This window comes from Cnephaeus nilssonii (assembly GCF_951640355.1).
Source record: "Cnephaeus nilssonii genome assembly, chromosome: 2".
NCBI classification, from domain to species: Eukaryota; Metazoa; Chordata; class Mammalia; order Chiroptera; family Vespertilionidae; genus Cnephaeus; species Cnephaeus nilssonii.
Window position 1 is genome coordinate 11,231,598 of NC_137073.1, and position 16,534 is coordinate 11,248,131.

Consider the following 16,534-nt stretch of genomic DNA (forward strand, 5'->3'; position numbering starts at 1 on the left):
CTCCAATTATGGCATCAGCTGATGTCAGTAACAATAAGGCTCGTGATTGGAGGAAGCTTGTTTGACAAGGTATGGGCAGCAGCTCTCTCCTTGGCTAACTTCCATGTATGAAACACCCCTCAATTTTCAGTCTAAGGATTTTAGGAAAAAAAACAGTGTCCTATACACAAAAAAACACAGTACATGGTTATATACACAGTGTCTAGTCTCAGCCCCTCTGCTGAGGGCTGGACCTCTATGCACGCGGGAATCAGAAGAAGACATGAGCAACTGAAGGCATATAGGAGACTTTACTGCAGACAAAGTAGCCATTGCTAACGCAGGAGCTATCAGACAAAGCAGTTCTTCAAAGTAGTCCCACAAAGCAGCTGCACACTGGCTGGTCAGCAACACATTCTCATACCAACTCAGACAAAAGAGGTCTCTTGCCAAACAGTGACATTAGTTACAGAAGACAATGGTGCACCTGCGCAGTGCGTACAGTACAACTGCTGCCATTGCCTTTGCACAAACATGTAGCAAATTAGCCTTACACACCAGGCGTAGTCTAGTCACGGACCCACTCACAGATACAAATGTAGTAATAAATATCACTATAGTAATTCATGGTGAGATATATCAATATTAACATGGATATAGATATACATACAGCTATCGATGTAGTTATAGGTATAGATATGATAAAGCTACAGATAGTGACAGCACATATTGGCATAATTAGAGATAGAGATATTGACAGCTATAAAGACAGAGATGGACATGTCAGTATAGATATCCCCATGTTTGGCCTTCTTAACGTATTAATGCAGGTGATGGACACTGTGGTGTCTGCTCAGCATCGTATCCCTGTTTCTTCTCATTAGACGCTAATTCCAAAGCTTAAGCAGCCGTGTTTTTTGAAGCCTGATTGTTCAATGAGTTTCCCCAGAGAGAGTGTTTGTTAGCAGAAACCCCCAGACCTGGATTATTCATCTGTGCTGAGTCTATGCTCACATGCTTCACACAGGATGTCATCCATTCACTACTCCAGGTGTTTTAATATTTCCATATTTTAGAGGGAGGTTAAGAAAATTGCCCAAAGCTGTGTAGGTGAGGAGTGAGGGGCTGGCATTTGAACCTGTGCCACTTGGCTCCTAAGGGCTCGCTCTCAGCTCCCACAGTCCCCCCAGCTGGGTGCTTGTGGCACTTGGCCCTCTCACGTGATGAAGATTAAATCAGAATTTCAAACACATTTACAGGATAAGGTAATGCCAAAGTCAGTTCTTTGTTTGATTAAGAGAGGTGTATTGGATAGCTAGGTCTGCTGTTACAAAGAACCGCAGCCTGGGGGGCTTAAACCTCAGGAATTTACTTCTCACAGCTCAGGAGGCAAGAAGTCTGAGATCAAGGTGTCAGCAGGGGGGTCTCTTCTTGGGCTTAGCTCTGGGCTTGAAGTTGTCCGTCTTCATGTTCACACCACATTCTCCCTCTAAGTGTCTGAGTCCCGATCTCTTCTTATAAAGACGTCAGTTATATCGGATTAGGGTCCATCTAGTGACTTCATTTTAACTTAATTACCTCTTTAAAGATTCTTCCCCCAGCCCTGGCTGGTGTGCTCAGTGGTTAGAGTATTAGAGAGAGTGCCTGTACACCCTTTGGTAACAAGCACACACACACATACATATTTGAGAATAGGATTGTGGGCAGCTCAGTCTGGATTTAAAAAAATCGTAAGGAATGATTGCTCAACCCTGGACCAATGAACTTTGCACAGGGGTTGGGATCATCTATAAATATAACAGGTTCCATGAGAATGGCACAGTTGGGCTCAGCAGGAAGAGAGGAGTTAGAGCCAGGCTAGCATGGAGAACAGGACTTTCAAATGGTGAGTTTCCCACAAAGGGGCTGGTCCCATGGCTGCCAACCTGAGCTTAACTCCCAGGGGGTGAGAGAAAAGGAAAAAGTGTACCAATCTCATCTAGTAGCTATAATCCTTCCCCATACTTCTCTGCCTGTGGTTCCTGAGCTGGGAAGAGAAATCCTAAATCCTAAGTCACTAAGTTGTGCCTCCAAATACTGGTCAGCTGAAACCAATCTCCAGCCATGAACCAGAAATGTGCCTCGTCTTGTGGAGGGAAATCCTGCTCCACGACTGACCTATTAGCCATCCCTTCCCGAAGCAGGTGGTGACTGAGAGGTCCGTGCCTGCTTCCTGAGGACTGCTCCGCCATGCAGTGGCTGATGAGGCTCCGGGTCCTTTGGGGCACCCACAAATCCTGCCATACCTTCCACCCTGCCCCTAGGCACTTGAGCTCCCAGTCTGTATCAGCAACTGGCGCCCCGCGATGGAATGACCATGATACACCTGAGAAATTTAACTTTGCAAGTGATGTCCTGGACTACTGGACTCAAATGGAGAAGGTAAGGAGGCGCCTGTGATGCGGGGTGAGGATAGGCATGATCTCTCTGGCTTATCTTGCTCCTCGGAGGCTAAGGGCACAGACCCGATACAGCGTCTGCCTCAACTTACCAGTGTCGTGGGAAAAGCTTATGTTTTAGGGTTCAATTCTCATCTTGGCCACTTCCACACTTCTCTGAGCCTCAGTGGTTTTATCTGTGAAATGGGGACAATCTCACTTAAGAAACATGACAGCAGGTAAAAGTATCTGGCACAGTCAGATAATTGTAACCAAACGCCAAGTTCTAACTACAAGGTCAGCAACTTGTGTTCATCTGAATTCTGACCTTCCACTAAGGGGACTGTGAGCCTCACTGGAATTCATCTCATCAAACTTGGGCTCAACTTCAGGCTGCACAGAGGGAAGGGACAGGCCCCCTGCTGGTGCACCTGCGCACCTGACAGGTAGAGCTCAGTCAGCTGTCCTCCTGTGAGGAGAGGAAGAACAGCTGCAGACCTCGCTACCAAAGACAACTGGGGTGTGGCATTGGGGTCTGTCCAGAGAAACCAGTCCCTCAGCCTCTAGAGTTTACAGGTCTCTTCAGAAGACACCAAGTGCTTGAAACCGAAAGGGGAGCAGTGATGTGTACCCCAGGGAATGGGGTAGACAATGGGTGGTGTTCCAGCTACTAAGTCCCAGCTGATGATGATCACAGTGTGAAAAGTTACCCAACATTATCTTTGTAGAAAGAGAGAATTCTCCAGCAATGCAGTCTGAGAGTTGATGGAATTTTTAAGTTTCCCATGAATTTAAGATATGCGTTCACGTGCTAGTGTTCAAGGCCTATATGCCTTTCATGGGGCTTCTTCCTCCTTTCTCTGAGTTTTCATAATAACTCCCAGGAAAATGGAGCCTTGGTTATGAAGAGCATTTTTTATACGCCATGTCAAGAACTTTACATTTAGTGTTCAAATTAGATGGACACTTTTATGATCTCCATTTCCCAGATGAGAAAACTGAGGTTCCAAGAGTTTTAAATAACCTACGGAAATTAGTTACCTAAGTAGAGGAGCAGAATTTGGGTACAGGCTTTCTAATTGTAAAATCCATTTTTTAACCTGGTCTCTTGATTAGATGACGCCAAAACATCTCTTGACTTCATGAAGACCTTTTGGACCGTGAGATGCACTGGAGAGGGAGGAGGTAGAGAGAAGGAATTGAGCCCAGCACTTTATTCTCGCATTTATCTTCTTAAAATTCTTATTCATTATTCACACATCCACCAGGGAGATAACCACCAAGTAAATAGGATTCCTCTATGAAATACCTGTTCTTGTTGGGTTTTATATCATTGTTATCAGTCACTGCCAAGTCATCCATATCTCCCAATGTCCCCCCAGCACCCTCATTGCATTAATTTTCATTATCACAACACTTCTGATCTGTCTGTCTCCACTTTTCCAATTGCTGTAACCAGGGTTACAGTGTCATTGTAACCAGTGATGTGTGGTGTCTGACACCTAGAAGTTTCTCAACAAACATTTGTGGAGTAAATTAATTTTGAAACCTGCCTTACAATCTACAGATCTGGGTGCTGCTCCTATTAAACACTCTGCAGAGGGCACACCACTGGGGTCCACTCTGCTCCCTGAACCTCCCTTAAAACAAATCTCCCTTAAGTTAGAAATCCAACATTTCTATGTGCCCTCTTCTTTTTATTTTAAACTAGAGGCCCGATGCACGAAATTCATGCAAGAGTAGGCCTTCCTTCCCCTGGCTGCTGGCACCAGCTTCCCTCTGGCACTTGGGAACCGGGCTGGCTTCCCTCCAGCCCCACGCAGGCACCCGGAACCTGGACTGGTTTCCCTCAGGCCCTGGCTTTGTCTAGAAGGATGTTCGGAAGGAAGTCCGGTCTAATTAGCATATTACCCTTTTATTATTATAGATATGTTTTCATTATTTCAGTGAGGAAGGGAGAGATAGAGAGAGATAGAAACATCAATGATGAGGGAGAATCACTGATCCTCTACCTCCTGCACACCCCAGACTGGGGATCAAGCCTGCAACCTGGACATGTGCCCTGGTTCATAGGTTGATGCTCAACCACTGAGCCATGCCAACTGAGCAATGTGAGTGTGTGTGTATGTGTGTGTGCGTGTGTGTGTTTGATTTCCAGGAATCAAATCCAATGAGTGCATACATAATGGGAACAACAAAATTGTTGTTTTTCTCTCTGTCACTTCCTCTCTCTCTAAACCAATCAATAAATTTAAAAATTTTTTAAATACTGAAGCTAACCTTTTCCACAACCAATATATTCACGTGTGTGAAAGTTTTGTTTGTTTTATTGGGACTTGGATGCCTTTATTTATTTATTTTTATGTTTTATTTTTTAATCCTCACCCAAGGATATTTTTTCCATTGAATTTTTAAAGAAAGGGAGGGGAAGGGTGGAAAAGGTAGGGGAGAGAGAAACATGGATGTGAGAGAGACACTTTGGTTGGTGGCCTCCTGCAGGTGCCCTGACAGGGGCCAGTGATAAACCTGCAACCAAGCTACGTGCCCTTGTCTGGGAATCGAACTTGTGACCCTTTGTTCCAAGGGCCAGTGCTCTAATCACTGAGCCAAACCAGCCAGATCTTTATTTTTTCAATAATTTTTAAAATTTTCCAATTACAATTGATATACAATGTTATATTCATAAGTTAAATAAATGTCTAATCATTAGGTTGCCCACCTGAAACTGAGCTCTAGACTATTCCTATCACCCCAAAAGCTTTCTTTTGTCCTTTCTCAGCCAATCCCCTCCCACCCCCACCCTGGGCCCCAGGCAACCACTGACCTGCTCTTGCACCCTTTTGTGTCTGGTTTCTTTTACTCAGCTAATGTTTTTGTGGATTAGTTGTTTGTGTCTTTTTTTTCTTTTTCTTTTTTGTTAGTCCTCACCAGAGGATATTTTTTCATTGGTTTTTGTTTTGTTTTGTGGGGTTTTTTTGTTTTGAGAGAGAGAGAGAGAGAGAGAGAGAGAGAGAGAGAGAGAGAGGAGGGAGAAAGGAGAAGGAGAAAAAGAAAGAGAGAACGTGGACATGTGAGAGACACATCCATTAGTTGGTATCCGGCTGGGATCGAACCTGCAACCCTGGTTCTTGTCTTAACCAGGAATCAAACCCGGAACCGTTTGGTTCAAGGGCAGACACTCTAACCGCACTGGCCAGGGCTGTTCATTTCTTTCTACTGCTGAGTTACTTACTCAGTGTTTTATCTTCTAAAAGGATTTCTCAATATCCCTTGGTTTCAGATCTCACCCCATAAAACTGAATTTCAAATCCAGTTTAAGGGTTGTATTTTATCTTCTCAAAAACAGCTTCATGTCAATATCACATTATCAAATTAATCCTTAGCACAGAAATACATAACTACTCAAGTGATATCTTCTTCAAGGTGCAGGAGTTAGGATCTAACACAGTCTGAATTCTGAGCAACAATTGTTTTCTACCTTAATATACCAGCTTTTCCATCATTTTTAAAATCCTGCAGAAATCTTGTGTACTGTACTAGGCTTCCTGTATATAAGCAGTGCACAACTTATCATCAATACTTGTTAATACTGTTTATCCTGTTGGGCAAGAAATTTTTTCACCTCACTGATTTTTTTAAAGGTGTAGAGACACACATGTATATGCACATATATTAATCTTATCTCAGATGAAATACATTCTTTGGTTCCAATCATCTGAATCAAAAGATCATGTTTGTGCATCTATGGGGGGGAGGAAATTGCTGGAAAAGTATACACTAAACCATTTTCAGTGCTAACATTCAGGGAGTAAGAATGTGATAAGAAATTTGAAAAATTATTTTGTTTATAAGAACCTTTTCTGCTCATAAGTTTCTGTATTGCCTGAATTTCTACTCTGAACATGTTTTTTTTTTAATAAAAAATATATTTTAAAAAACCATGTTCATGATAAAATACTTGGGGAAAGAAGACAGTTGAGTTAAACAAAAAAAAAATGGCCATAAATATTTAAAACATTTACATATGGGCACATATGTGTATGGTGTCCTTGTGGTCCAAGAACAGTGCCTAAGAAATATTAAGATCTAATATTGAATGAATAAGTGAGTAATTATTATTAAATTTGAATTATAATGTAAATATGGTTTTGCTTATATAAATTGATATTATATTGTTAGCATTTTATTGTAAACGATCTGAATGTTTAAATTTATTTATTTATTCTACTAGAGACCTGATGTACAAGATTCATGCACTGGCAGGGGTCCCTCAGCCCAGCCTGCACCCTCTCACAGTCCAGGGCTCTCACAGTCCTTGCCACCTTGCTCCTTACTGCCCACCTGCAGCGGAAGTGAGAGAGACTCCCGCCACCCCTGCTGTGCTGGCCAGCCGTGAGCCTGGCTTCTGGCTGAGTGGCGCTCCCTCTGTGGGAGTGCACTGAACACTAAGGGGCAGTTAATGCACTGAGTGTCTGCCCTCTGGTGGTCAGTGCATGCCATAGGAACCAGTTGTTCCACCATTCGGTCGATTTGCATATTAGCCTCTTATTATATAGGAGTAGAGGCCCAGTGCACAAAATTTGTGCATGGGAGGGGGGTCCCTCAGCCCAGCCTGCACTCTCTCCAATCTGGGACCTTTTGGGGATGTCCAACTGATGGTTTAGGCCCAATCCCAGGGATTGGGCCTAAACCAGCAGTCAGACATCCCTCTCACAATCCGGGACTGCTGGCTCCTAACTGCTCACCTGCCTGCCTGATCACCCCTAACTGCCTCCCCTGCTGGCCTGATCACCCCTAATTGCCTCTGCCTGCCAGCCTGGTCACCCCTCACTGCCCCTCATGCTGGCCTGGTTGCCTTCAACTGCCCCTCCTGCCAGCCTGGTGGCCCCCAAGTGAGCCTCCTGCTGGCCTGGTCACTCCCAACTGCCTCTACTGCCAGCCTAGACACCCCTCATAGACCCCCATGCAGGCCTGGTCGCCCCTCACTGCTCCCCTGCCGGCCTGGTCATCCCACACAGCCTGCTGTTCAGTCTTTTGGTCGTCCCTCACTAAACCCCCCTGCTGGCCTGGTCGCCCCATGCAGCCTGCTTTTTGGTCGTTACTGTGAGGGCATCATGACCAATTTGCATATTAGTATAGACCAAAGGCATGGTGCACAAAATTTGTGCATGGGGGGGGAATTCCCTCAACCCAGTCTGCACCCTCTCCAATTGGACATCCCTCTCGTGATCTGACACCCTGGCTCCTAACCATTCACCTGCCTGCCAGCCTAATCACCCCTAACCACTCTGCCTGCCTTCCTGATTGCCCCTAACCACCTCTGCCTGCCTGCTGATCACTCCTAACTGCTCCCCTGCTGGCCTGATTGCCGCCAACTGCTCTCCCCTGTGGCCTGATTGCCCCTAACTGCTCTCCCCTGCAGGCCTGATTGCCTCTATCTGCCTCTGCCTTGGCCCTCACCACCATGGCTTTGTCCAGAAGAAAGTCAGACATCTGAAAGATGGCTGGTCAACTTGGTCTAATTAGCATATTACCCTTTTATTAATATAGATAGATTATATAGGATAGTATTGCTTAAATGGAGGGGGGCCTTTTTCAACAGGAGGAGATGCTCTTGGCAGACAAAAATACACAGCTCCTTGCAACCCTGGGACACCACATCAGAGAAGGGGGGTGCAAAAGTGAGCAGAACATCACACCATGCCCTACCATTCTGAGTGTGGCTTTAGCAGTGTGGCCATTTGCTGGTTGCTGCAGATCCTTGACTGTTTGAAAAGGACCAACAAAGCCATTTCAGTCTGTTTACTTGATGTTTCTCTGAAGGAATAGGGCCTAGACCTTCCCAGTCTGCTTCTTACAAATTTCACCATTAGAGGTAACTTAATTTTAAAAATTAATTTCCCCAAATATTCAGAGCCTAAATTAGCCTCTTTTATTGTGTAGCAATTATGTAAATAGTCATATTTATTGAGCACCTACTGTGCCAGACACTGTTATGTACACTTCACTCATTAAATAACTCCTTAGGACTTTATGACCTGCTAGGTAAGATGAGAATGCTGTGGCACAAAGAGGAACCCACTGTCTACATGGAACTAAGACACGTGGGAATGGAGCTTTAGGTCTTCACTTGGAGACATGAAGCTATTCATGGTTTTATGTGACTTGGGAGGAGGTGGCTATAGTAGACCAAAAGAAGTTGGCTGGATCACAGCACGCCCCTAACTTTTCTTGACTCTTTAAATGATTTAAAATAGGACTCAGTTCCTGAGCTATGCTCACACTGGAATGTGCCTATGACAGTGGATTGGGGAAATAAGTGCCCTTTTCCTCTGAAGCAGGAAGTAACACATGGCGTATGATCTTGACCAGGAAGGCAAAAGAGGCCCCAACCCAGCCCTGTGGTGGGTGAACAGCCAAGGAGACGAAGTGAAGTGGAGTTTCAGAGAGGTGACAGACTTCACCTGCCGTGCAGCCAACGTCTTCACGCAGACCTGTGGCCTGCAGCAGGGAGACCGTCTCGCCTTGATTCTGCCTCGAGTGCCTGAGTGGTGGCTGGTGACCATGGGCTGCATGCGAACAGGTCAGTGACTCAGAGAGACCTGTGGAGACCTTAGGGATGTCCTAGAGCCAACTGGTCCAGGAACACCAGGTGTTTTCTCCTCCCCTACATTCTGTCTTCTTCACAGTCTTTCTCTTTCTCAGACTCCCTCACATATTTGTACCCCTTATCCCTCACTCTCTCCCTCACCCTCACATACACTCAAACGCAATGTCATATACACACACAAACACACACACACACACACACACACTCACACTCACACACACACTCACAACTTTCTCTTTTTTTTCCTTATTGATGAAGGCATTACATGTGTTCTTATCCAACTCTTGCCCCCCTCCACAACCCTCCAGCTCATGCCTTCACCCCCCTGGTGTCTATGTCAATTGGCTATGCTTATATACATTCACACAATTCCTTTGGTTGATCTCTCCCCCTTACCCGCACACTCCCCTACCTTCCATCTGAGGTTTGATGGTCTGATTGATGCTTCTCTGTCTCTGGATCTATTTTTGTTCATCAGTTTATATTGTTCATTATATTCCACAAATGAGTGCAATCGTGTGATATTTACTTTCTCTGACTGGCTTATTTCACTTAGCATGATGCTCTCCGGGTCCATCCATGCTGCTGCAAATGATAAGAGTTCCTTCCTGTTTACAGCAGCATAATATCCCATAGTGTATATGTACCACCATTTTCTAATCCACTCATCTGCTGATGGGCACTTAGGCTGTTTCCAAATCTTAGCTATTGTAAATTGTGTTGCTATGAACATAGGGGTGCATATATCCTTTCTGATTGCTGTTTCTAGTTTCTTGGGATATAATCCTAGAAGTGGGATCACTGGGTCAAATGGGAGTTCCATTTTTAATTTTTTGAGGAAACTCCATACTGTTCTCCATAGTGGTTACACACCAGTCTTCATTCCCATCAGCAATGCAGGAGGGTTCCATTTTCTCAGCATCCTCATCAACACTTGTCATTTGTTGATTTGTTGATGATAGCCATTCTAACAGGTGTGTGACAGTACCTCATTGTCGTTTTGATTTGCATCTCTTGGATGATTAGTGACTTTGAGCATGTTTTCATGTGTCTCCTGGCCTTCTGTATGTCCTCCTTTGAAAAGTGTCTATTTAAGTCCTTTGCCCATTTCTTTATTGGATTGTTTATCTTCCTTTTGTTAAGTTGTATGTGTGCCCTGTAAATGTTGAAGATTAAACTTATCGGATATAACATTGGCAAATGTGTTCTCTGAAGCAGTGGGATTCTTGTTGTTTTGTTGATGGTTTATTTTGTTGTGCAAAGCTTTTTATTTTGATGTAGTCCCATTTGTTTATTTTCTCCTTAGTGTCCATTGCCCTAGGAGCTCTATCGGTAAAGATATTACTACGACATAGGTCTGATATTTTGCTGCCTATGAATTTTTCCAAGATTTTTATGGTTTCCTGTCTTACGTTTAAGTCCTTTATCAATTTTGAGTTTATTTTTTGTATGGTGGAAGTTGGTGATCTAGTTTCATTTTTTGCATGTATCTGTCCAATTTTCTCAACACCATCTATTGAAGAGACTGTCTTGATGCCACACACTTCCTCTTGCACAGTCTCAGACATTATTCCTTTTTTGAAATTCAAAAATTGTTAACCTTTTGCCATATTGGAGCCTCCCACTGAGTTAGTAAAAAATCAGTTGCAGACATTGTGACACCCCTAAATACCATGTAAATACCCATAAACCCTAGATCCCAGACATTTCCTTCACATCACCACAGCAGGCTTACCAAACAAGAAGTCTGACATTGGTACAATATATGTTACCTGATAGCTATCCACAGTCTACATTCCCCAATTGCCTTAATAATGTCCTTGACAGCCACTTCTTTCTTTAAGTCCAAAATCCAATTGAGGTTCATGCATTGCATTTAGTTGTCATGTCTTCTCCGTCTCCTTTAGCCTAGAAGGGTTCTCTAGCCTTTTCAGCATGGCAATGATATTTTGAAGTGTCTAAGCCAGTTGCTTTGCAGGAGGTGCACCCAAATGTGTATTTCTGACTCTTCTTCATGATTATATTCATCTTAAAACATCTTAGCAGCAGTGCTGGGAGGACAGTGTTGTGTCTTTGTCGGTGCATCACATGAGGGGTCTATGCAGTTGTTTTGTCTTCCATCAGTGACACTGTTTATCTCGTTAGAAGGGTGGTAGTCATCTGTGTCAAGGCATCTTTTCTCTTCCTGACCAGTAAGAAGTCTGTGGGGTAACACTTATGAGACTAGTGACTATCCTGCTCCCCCACTGTCTTTCACCTCATGGTTTGAGTGTCCACTGGTGATTCTTGACTGAGTTGAATATTATTATGGTGATTTACATGAGGATTTTCTGTTTATATCACCCCCTCTAGATTCATTAGTTAGCATTTTCTGTAGAGATTTTCCTTTCCCTTTTAATTGCTTATCTATCTGTCTATCTACCTATCTATCTATCTATCTACTATCTATCTACCTACCTATCTACCTACCTATCTGTCTACTTATCTATCTATTTAATTTAGAATCAGTATGGGATTCATGGATTTTTTTAATCACTTCAGTTGAATCACATGTTCACACAACAGTCTATTCATGATCTTGCTTATATATTCACTCTCTCCCTTTCCTCATAAAATAGTTGATTAATCCATCTAGTTCCTGTCGAATCAAATAGCAACAGCAGAGGGAGCATAAAGAAGCCATGTGACCTGTAGAGCTAAGACATCCCCATGAGAAACCCAAGACGTGAGCTGAGCCCTCTGGGAACAGCATAACTAAAGAGGAGCAGAAGCAGAGAAAGGTAATTTCAAGAACAGGCTCGGCACATGCAAAGGCTTAGAGTCAGGAGTTGCCTATGTGAACGGCCAGTTTGAAATAGAGAATAGAGGTGTGGGAGAGCAAGTGGACCATGGACAGCGGCTTCAGTGTCAGAATGGGGAGCATGGAGTTTTCTGGAGAGAGGACATTGCTGTTAATGAAAAGAAGTGAAGGTGAACGTGGAGGGGAGGCAGGCTAAATGGCCATCTCAGGAGTGATTAAAGAAAATTGAGTTTATTTAAGGAAAAGGGGATGGGGGATGGGGGGTGGGATACCAAAAGAGAAGTGCTGCACAACGCCGAGCCAAGGGGATAATGGTGCGCCCAGGAGCAGGAGTTTCATCCTTCTATGCTGTCACGGTGGGAATCTGTTGTCGTCAGTGGGTTTGGGGGCTGAGCTGCTGGGGATGGAATGCAGGTGTGCCATTGGGTGTCTTCAGGACAGTTTCACTTCCTTATATGGTCTGATTCGTGGTATCCAGCAAGCATTTCTTGGGCTTTGTTCTCCTGTGGCCAGAAGCTTACAAATGGCTGTCAAGGATTGTATTGCCTTCTAGTCCTAACAACAGGAAATGTGGGGGAAAGTCGATGCTCTGTGGAATTTACAGATAATAAAATGAAAGCTCCAGGGCAAGGCATCTGCTGGAGAGGTTACAATCCAATAGGTGCACACAAATACTTGAACTAATTGTTGGCAACAGCAGACGGGAGGGAGGATAGAAAAGTTCAAGGGACAAAGTGGTTAATTTGGACGTGAAGGATGAAGGAAAGAAGGGATTCCCAATGACACAGGGATGAGAGAAGGGGGTGTGAGGAGAAAAGTGGGGGCTGGGATGCAGCTATTCCTGATGTCAGAGACTCTATCCTCCTTGCATCTGTGGTCCCAGGCCTCATGTAAACTCTTGCAAAGTAGGATCCACCTGTCTACTGGCTGCACCCATCTAGAGTAGAAAGGTTTAGGGCAAGCGTTTCAAATTTTAATGTGCGAGAGAATCACTTGGAGGTCCTGTTAAAAGGCATTTTCTGGCCCTGCTGCCTTGTGTCAGTGGTTGTGCATTGACGTATGAACCAGGAGGTCGTGGTTCAATCCCCAGTTGGGCACATGCCTGGATTGCAGACTAGGTCCCCAGCGTGGAGGTGTGCAGGAGGCAGCCAATCAATGATTCTCTCTCATCGCTGATGTTCCTATCTCTCTCTCCCTCTCCCTTCCTCTCTAAAATCAATAAAAATGTATTTTAGACAAAATTTTAAAATGCAGGCTCTGATTCAGTAGGTTTGGGTGTGGCATGGTGGTGGTGACACTGCGGGTCTTTGTGTAGCAAGAGGTTAGAGGATTTCTAGGCAGATTAGCCAGGCCTGAAGGCCATAGTTGTGAAAGAGGAAGTAAAACAAATAATTTCTTTCTCATTCCCAGGGATTATCTTCATGCCAGGGACAACCCAGATGAAGGCCAAGGACATTCTCTACCGACTGAAGGAGTCTAACGCCAAGAGCATCGTGACCACAGATGCCCTTGCCCCGGAGGTGGACTCTGTGGCTTCTAAGTGTCCCGCTCTGAAAACCAAGCTCCTGGTGTCTGACCACAGCCGTGAGGGGTGGCTGGACTTCCGATCTCTGATTAAGTGAGTTTCGGGTGTGATGGAGGTGCTCTCTGAGGAACGGTGGGAGAAGGCCATGCACACCCAAGCGCTGTAGAGAGACAGCTGGTGGTAGGAAGCTCACCAGGCCTGGCTCCAGAAAACTCTTCCCAGCTATGTCCCTGACCTGCTGTGTGACCCTGGGCTACTTCCTTCCCCTCTCAGCCAAGGTTGCTTCATCTGTAATATCAGGACATTGCACTTCTATGTTTCTCTCCCTGAAGTTTGATCACCCCTGGGATGTGAAAGCAGGTGTACCATCAGAGGATGACTGTGTTTCAAGCTTCTTGTAGGTGGGAGTCTAAAAGACTATTCACATATAAATATAAATACATATATGTGAATAAGTTGAATGAGAGGTTAAAATGGATCCTTAAGGTGAAAATTGAGACTGCAAGAAAAATTGAGGCTGTGACTGGCAGAGGGTTTGGGGGGCAAACATCTCCCAGGATGTGGGTGCCCTTAGAAAGTTAGGGAAATGCCAGGAGGTCAGAGAGACCCTCCACCTCCAATCCTTTAATTCTCTGAGCCTTCAGGTGTTTTTTATACTCTTGACTTAAGAAAATTCGACACCTGTAGAAAATTTTTATGAGTTTATTTGAGCCAAACTGACAACATATACTGGGGAGCAAGACCTCAAATGCTCCGGAGGAAAAGAGTTTTGTAGCTTTTCTCATGCATTTGAAATTCAGGAGGGGATGCAAGAAAGGTTACAGGAAGGTGGGAGAAAGCCAGGTGGGGATGGGATTACAGGATAGTTAAGATTCTCTGCTCTCTTGTGGGGTCAGACCCCCTTCAAGGGATATTACTTTCCGTATTTCAAGTGCGTGTTAACCTAGATGCACAAGAGCAATGGACAGGCTTGCTTAAGGCAAAGATAACCCTTTCACCAGAGAAGCTCTGTGTCAGGGGCCTGCCTCCCGCCATGCCCTGCCCGGGCAGGGATTTATGATCAGATCACCTGGGAGCTTAGTTCACAGAGCCCCTGTTCCACCCACAGCTGAAACCTTGCTGGGTGTCTTTTCTTTGTCTCTTTTATTTTTCTGAGGTAACACTGGTTTATAAGGTATAAGTTGCACTGCATTTGTTTTCTTGAAGGAACCCTTCTGTTTTTAAAGTAAAATGTTATTCAACCTCAAAAGGCAAACAGTGACGTCACACCTTGTGGAGGACTTTAAGGTTGAGAGTTGGGGCTCTCCCTCCAGGGAGCACGCCCTCACCTCCCCCTGCGCTACCTTAGCCTCTCTCTCCTCACGCTAAGGGCCCTTCTTCTGCCCGAACTTGTTTCCTGAGCCAATGCAGCCCCGCTGGCTCACTTCCACTACCTCTGTGGCTTCTAGATAAACTTCCTTTTATATTTTGAATAAGCAAATAAAGTTAGAGAGTTGATAAAAACCTAAATAAATAATACTGTTTAAAAATTGCCCAGGTCACGATGGTACCATATCTCCACAAGAGCCAGTGTTCCCTCCAGCGTTTGGATGATCTGCAGTTTATTTGAACAACACAGGAAGCTCATATGTCATGTCCAATCATCGCAGGCGTCCAATCTTCGAAGGCCCAGGAGACTGAGTGTAGAAACTTCCAGGAATCAAGGCCTTCTGAGGGGCCTGCAGTTTTCCTCTGCAGGCTCAAGCTTACACCAGACTACTCATATATTTCTTTCACTCTCCCTCTCCCTCACTCTCTCTTCTCCACCCCTTATCACCAAGGTTATGGAGTGAAATTCCTAAAAAGTTAGTTTGTATGAAAGCAAGCTTAGCAGTGTGAGTAAGAGGACAGTCTACACACCAAACAGGGTTTGAACACTGGCTCTGCCAGTTGCTGGCAACCTCTCTGAGCTTCAGTTTCCTCATCCACAAAGGGAGCATAACAAGTTGGGCATAGTCACCTCTTGGGATTGCTCTGAAGATTGAATGAGTTCTTCTTTGTAAGTCATTTACTAGTAGAGCATTTTCGAAAACAGTAAGTTCTATTTCAATGTTTGTTAAGTTATAAAATACTCGGCTGTGTTTTCCCCATTTTTTAAATGAAGAAATGTCAGTGCTCTTACCCAAGTCACCCATAAACTCTGTTTGATGCTTCAGACCTGGAGACCAGCTTTCCCTCCAGTGTTGCAAAACCCCAGTTTTCTGCACTGGCCCGATAGCTCAGTTGGTTAGAGTGCCAAGGTTGTGGGTTTGATCCCTGGTCAGGGCACATACAAGAATCAACCAATGAATGCATAAATAAGTGGAAGAGCGAATCCAAGTTTCTCTCTCTCTCTCTCTCTCTCTCTCTCTCTCTCTCTCTCTCTCTCCCTCTTTCTCCCTCTCTCTTCCTTCCTCTCTCTCAAATCTATATAAGCAAACAAGTCAGGTTTCTGCCTTTGAGCCTCATGTTGTTTCTTTTGCTTACCCTGAGGGTGGAAGCCAGGAGACTTGACTTCTCTCCTTTTCTGTTCAATCCCTTTGTAGATCAGCATCCCCAGATCACACCTGCATTAAGTCAAAGACCACGGACCCAATGGTCATCTTCTTCACCAGTGGCACCACCGGCTTCCCCAAGATGGCAAAACACAGCCATGGACTTTCCTTGCGACACTCCTTCCCTTCATGGTAGGAAAGAGGGCACCAACTTAGTGTGTGTGTGCGGGGGGGGGGGGGGGGGGCGGGGGGGGGGAGAAAGGTGCTCTAAGTAGAACCAAGTCCATCCTGCTTCTCCCTTCTGCTCTCTTTGGTTCATACCACTGAGGGTCTCAGAGGCGAAGGTCTGGACTTCTAAGTGTGTGTTGACAGAAGCATCCCAGTGACAAGGGGGTCCTGCCTGAACACCTCCACAGGTGTGGAGGGAACATGGTTGGAGGCGGCAGGCATTCTGCAAGCTGCACAAATGACAAGCCATGTGTCTTTGTCACTGGTTCCAGGTTTGGTGGGAGGAGGACAGAAAGTTCTAGCTATGTGGTCTGTACAGATACAGAGGTGGAGTTTCCCAATCATGAGCCATTAGGGGGAAGTAATACCTGGAACCAAGCAACTGCCTTTAATCTAAAATAAATAATTGTAGAGGCTGAAGACATAGCCTTGGGTTATCCATGTGATCAATTTTAAACCAAA

General features: G+C 44.8%; 1 protein-coding gene across 1 annotated transcript in view; it reads left to right on the top strand.

Moving 5' to 3' along the window:
• Positions 1 to 2,208: 2,208 nt before the first annotated feature.
• The window catches only part of LOC307105606 (acyl-coenzyme A synthetase ACSM1, mitochondrial-like), a gene marked incomplete at both ends in the record, with an annotated part of 37,304 nt that continues 22,978 nt past the window's right edge, over positions 2,209 to 16,534 (top strand). The window contains 4 exons of the mRNA XM_079781466.1: positions 2,209 to 2,400; positions 8,769 to 8,979; positions 13,217 to 13,424; positions 15,896 to 16,036. Coding sequence (XP_079637592.1) covers positions 2,209 to 2,400; positions 8,769 to 8,979; positions 13,217 to 13,424; positions 15,896 to 16,036 — 752 coding nt within the window. The remainder of the gene's footprint in view (positions 2,401 to 8,768; positions 8,980 to 13,216; positions 13,425 to 15,895; positions 16,037 to 16,534) is intronic.